The 5,331-nt window shown below is 42.1% G+C and overlaps 1 protein-coding gene across 1 annotated transcript; it reads left to right on the forward strand.

The window, feature by feature from the left end:
* Window positions 1-234: 234 nt before the first annotated feature.
* LOC125531526 (protein FAR1-RELATED SEQUENCE 5-like) lies at window positions 235-5,073 on the forward strand. The gene is made up of 7 exons (XM_048695902.1): window positions 235-342; window positions 528-970; window positions 2,206-2,667; window positions 2,771-3,153; window positions 3,241-3,698; window positions 3,901-4,159; window positions 4,253-5,073. Coding segments are annotated over exons 2-7 (2,238 nt in total). The 5' UTR covers window positions 235-342; window positions 528-968; the 3' UTR covers window positions 4,927-5,073.
* Window positions 5,074-5,331: the final 258 nt, after the last annotated feature.

Consider the following 5,331-nt stretch of genomic DNA (forward strand, 5'->3'; position numbering starts at 1 on the left):
GAATAGCGCAATATATATATAGTCATATTATTTCTTATGCTAAAGTAACAATTCATTCACAATTTCAAGTATGAATCAGAAACTTTATTAAAAACTAACAAACTATAATCTCACTTATTGGAGCAATTGCAATTTATCATAAGATTTTTTTCCTCCTGCGGTAACTTTTCTTTGGTCCTCCCATCCCGACAGGTTATTCCCTTTTTTTGCAGCTTATTTGGTTCGCTATCGTCTCCGTCGTTGACCCCGTCGCTCGACCGGTCATAGAGGGAGGCTGCCATGGGAGAGCGCTCCCGAGGAGGATGCGGATCGATGGCCGGATGGACAGCTCTTCCCGGCGAGGTGAGTCATCACTCCATCGTGGAGGCACCTCCGCGGGAGCACACTGTGGCACCGGAGGTAGCTGGTGATGGGAGCGCCTACCATGGGCGAGCAGTGGCCATGTTTGCTATTTGCCTCTGTTTTCCCCCCTGTTTTATCTATTTTTTTGGATTTGTTTAATACAAGTGTTCGCTGAAATTTCCCAGCCGTAAGACTGCCCCAAAAACTTACGTTCCTGCCAAAATCCATACTGCGGTTCAAGATTCGCGGCCGCAGGTCGTGCGACTGGTATTTACTGCCCCACGACGTGCGAGTGGCACTCTTTCAGTTTTCAAGGGGGGCGGGAGGGGATTCGCACCCGGCGGTTTCGCTCATGGACTCGTCTCCAACCTTCCGCCGGCGAGAATCCGAGGACAATGAGCCTTCTCCGATGAGCTTTGTTGTGCCTGATAATGCGCCTCCTCTAACGTATTTCTCGACGCCATACCATGGCGTTAGAACTTCGTCTGGCAGCGGCTCAAATTTTCCGATTGGCGGCGAGAACTCCACTGTGCGCCATCCGGCGATGCACACATCCACGTTGACGCCGCCGTGTACTGTTGAACCAAGCGAGATGATGACTCCAGATCCCAGCGCAAGATACATACATGTACGTTCCCACTCAATTTAGTATCCAGTGTCTGACTTTGCTGATGTACATACCTTGCTGTGCATACCTTGCTGTAAATTTCAGTATCCAGTGTTTGGGGGCAGGTCTGTTATTCATCTCTCTTTTGACGAATGAACATTAGTCAGTGGAAGATGCCTTGTATTTTGATTGAACTTCAGTACATGTTGTAACTAGATAGCATTATCAGGATTCAGTTTTATTCATTCTTAGGATGTGGCGTCATTATATTGTTGGCTAGCACACTGCTGAATGGCTTCTTTCGACCATACTGTTCAAGGAAGGATCCACGGATTAACTAAGTACATAGCTAAAGACCATCTAGCGTATGCCTGAGCTTCGGGATGGAACAGGAAATCTATCTTTCTGACCTAGATTAACCACTGGTTGAAGCATTTGAAGTTGTATATTCCTACTTCAACAGTTGTTGTTCCAAAGAAGACAAATAATTGAAGGCGCTCCTTCTACGGAACACCCCAGATAGGCCGATAGGTTCAGCTCCGACAGTCGTTAAGCGGACCACTCGCGCCTAAGACTAATACTGTAGCGATAGCAGTGTACTGTACATACTGCAAACAGAATACTAACATTATTGGTTATAGTACAATAAGTATATGCACTAAGCTTTCAATCTTCTTTTTCTTGCCAACTTATTGTGATAAGATAGAAATAAATTACCTTCAGAACATTTCTTTTGCCCAAAGTATGGACAAGCCTGAAGCTGCAGCCTGCTCAATGGTTAAAAGCTGATATCTTGACCGTCTCTCCAGCTTCTGCAGGCAGTGGAGGGATAGACTTTAGATTTTTGGTGTCCTGCAGGGTCAGGAAGGCACACTATATTAGATTTTCTGCAGGCATGCTAGAAGGCAGGTTCTGTTGAAATGCATAACTGCTTTTATCATCAGTCTGCCATAGCAAACAAACAACACCCAAATAAAATTTACTATTCACTCAAGATTCAGACTTTCTTTCCCAGACACTTGACATATTTTTTTACCCGGTTTACATAAACATAAAACATCACATTTGCTTAAAAACAAGATAGAAATGCCTAGTGTTATGTCCAAATATGTAGATGTCTTCTTTTATTTTTTCGGTATTCTGTAGAAGGCCGATATGCCTAGTGTTATGCTTCTTCATGAGATATATAGTCATCGGAATGGTCATTCGGATGAATGACAAAGAGTATCTAATGTATGCTATGAATATGACATCAGGGTAACCAAGTCCGCGAAGATTTTGTCCCAAAGGAAAATATGGCTTTCGTCACCGATAAGGAAGGGTATGAATTTTATCAACAATATGCAAGATCAGCAGGTTTTGGTATTACCAAGCTCAAGCGGAAGCCGATGTCGCGTCTGTATGCATGCTCCTGGGGAGGAACGCAAACGTGCGAAAATGTCCAAGAAGGTTAACTGTGGGGCAGCTGTTAAAATCAAGAAAAGGGGGAAAGAATGGATATATGAGAAAGTGATGTTGGAGCACAATCATACTCTGAATCCTAATCCATCTGAATTGAAGCACATGTATTCACATAAGAACAAAGATCCTCTTATCATAGAGGTTGTTGATGATCTGCAGACCTATGACGTCTCTCCTAATACAATAATGAATGTGTTGACCCATTTTCATGGCAACTATGAGGTCATGCCAATGAATGATCGTGACTTGCGAAATAGGTAATTTTATGACACTTCATTCTACAATATAGCTGTCCATGAATAAAATCCTTGTGGTTGTAACATATCTGTTGTTTCTTCCATGTCTTACTTCCAATATCAGAAGAGCAGCCAATGTACTTAAGAAGCGAGCTGATGATGTAAAAAAACTTAGGGCCTTCTTCAATGAGTTCAGAGCACATAACAGTAAATTCTATTATGATATAGAGGATGACTCTGAGGGTGTTACGAAGAATATATTCTGGAGTCATGCTAGCTGCCAGGCAAACTATGTTGAGTTTGGTGATGTGGTTACTTTTGATACAACATATAAGTGTAATTTTTACAAAATGCCGTTGGCGATGTTTGATGGGAGCAACCACCACTTGCAGAATGTCATTTTTGGGTTTGCACTCCTCCGTGACGAGACAGAGGAATCATTTAAATGGGCTTTCCAGACTTTCAAAACATGCATGGGAGACAAGGAACCTCATTGCATACTTACCGGTATTGTTGAGCACTTCATGGCTACATACATGTCAGTTTCAACCAATATGGTAAAACTTGTTCAATGACTAATATCCTCTTTTGCAGATCAAGATGTAGCAATGGAAAACGCTCTTGCGCACGTGTTTCCAAACACGTTGCATAGGCTATGCAGATGGCATGTATGGGAAAGGCACAAAGTTGACTTGAAGCCACTGTTTGACTTGCATGATGGTTTGAAAGATAAGCTACTAACAGCAATAAATCACCCACTTACCCCTCTAGAGTTTGAGTCTGCATGGAAGGATATGGTGAATGAATATGGCCTCGAGTCAGATCCTACGATCAGCACTTTGTATGATCAGCATGCACGTTGGATTGCGGCATATTTCAAAGCTGTTTACTGTGGGAGAATGACGTCTACGCAGCGCAGTGAAAGCATGAACAGACTTGTGAAAAGACATCATGTTAACACTACGACACCTTTGCATGAGTTTGCACGAAAAATGTACCTAGTCTTGCAAAAGAGAAAAGAAGCAGAAGGCCGAGAGACCATTGCATGTCAGGTATTACGTCTCATATGATTACATCTTCTAGTACGCCTCATACATAAATTTACGTTGTGTCATATATACATATGTAACAGTTGCTTGCCATCATATAAATTCTTTCCATCCTTAAGCTGCATTACTTATATTCTTAAGTTGTTGGTGTTCTGCAAACAAAACAGAGTATATCTAATTCTTTGACACATCCATGCTGATGTAGGCACGCCCAGCAACAATAACAAACTACCCTCTGGAAAATCAGTTGAGCAGGATCTATACACATGCCGTATTCAACAAATACAAAGATGCATATGTTTATGGAACATCTTTCCTTACAAAGAAAGTGGATGCTGGTCGTTTCCTTGTGGTCTATGGTAGAGATGGCCCGTCTTTTTCTTGGTCCCAACATGAGTTCAAATTGGTTTGTGATGAAGAAAAAGAAGACTACAGATGTGAGTGCATGCAGTGGGAGCACACAGGTAAGTAGCATATGGTTTGTCAATCTTGCCATTGCGAATAGTTACCAGGATAACCAACAATAAAATTATTCTTTGTCATCCCACTTTGCACAGGATTGTTATGCCCACACCTTATTATAGTGATGACAAATGAGCAGATTCAGAGGCTTCCTAGCAAGTATGTGCTAAGAAGATACACAAGGAATGCACGGATTGACCCTCCTTACGACAGGAATGACACTCTCCAAGTTGGAGCCGATGGGACGCTAGTTAGCGTGACGCACTTTAATATGCTCAGGGAGGATTTTGCCTGTGTTAGAGCAGGTGACAGATCAACAATTGCATCTGTAAGAGTCATGAATGTGTTGAAGGAACTTAGGGCGCAGGTCGAGGATCTGCCTGCTGATGTAATGCCCGTGTTTGATGAAGGAGGTTGCAGTGCTCCAGCTGACCGTGAGATGATTAGTTTTAAAGCCCCGCCACTATCGAAAACAAAGGGCTCTAGATCAGAAGAAGGAGAAAGACATATCAGCGCACGCGGGCCAAAGAAGTGCACAAGAAGATGCAGCAAATGTGGCCTTATGGACGGTCACAACAAGGCGTCATGCACCAACAAACAACAAAGCATCGCGACTGGTGGTACCAAAGGAGGAAGGGGAAGGACGGGCAGGGGGAGGGGAAGGGGAAGGGGAACTACAACTCGGCGCCGTTTAATAGATGAGCTGGAAGAAGATGAAGATGATGTGGTAGATGGTGAATCATCTCGCGAAATAGATGATAGCGATTAGTCATGTTTTCTGATGTGTAGATAACTTGAATGTGAAATCTAAGTTGTGTTTTTCATTACGACTCGTGTATTCCGAGTAGTCTAAAAGATATTGAAAAGTTATTATGTCTAAAATCGTTGTTCCGAAATTATTTCATGCTTTACCTGGTTCCTGGTGGGGAACATTCAATATTTGTTGGCATAATTTTTAATTTCTCCTGCACATTTTGTATTTCGAACCATCAATTTTAACATAACCAGCTGAAAACAAACCTTACATCAAATTTCCTGCAATTACTGGAATTTTTGTGAGTTCATCTCAAACATGAACATCAAACTGAAAATTTTCTATTTTTCATTTGTGATCATCTAATTTTTTTCATCCGTAATAATCTAATTTTTTCATCCATAATCAAAGGGAACATTT

This window comes from Triticum urartu, unplaced genomic scaffold (assembly GCF_003073215.2).
Source record: "Triticum urartu cultivar G1812 unplaced genomic scaffold, Tu2.1 TuUngrouped_contig_7379, whole genome shotgun sequence".
Classification (NCBI taxonomy): domain Eukaryota; kingdom Viridiplantae; phylum Streptophyta; class Magnoliopsida; order Poales; family Poaceae; genus Triticum; species Triticum urartu.

What these genes read in the sequence shown, in the direction of transcription:
- LOC125531526 (XM_048695902.1), top strand. An exon ending in GATCGTGACTTGCGAAATAG is followed by an intron (nt 2,668 to 2,770) that starts GTAATTTTATGA and finishes TTCCAATATCAG; the next exon opens with AAGAGCAGCCAATGTACTTA. An exon ending in CATGCAGTGGGAGCACACAG is followed by an intron (nt 4,160 to 4,252) that starts GTAAGTAGCATA and finishes CACTTTGCACAG; the next exon opens with GATTGTTATGCCCACACCTT.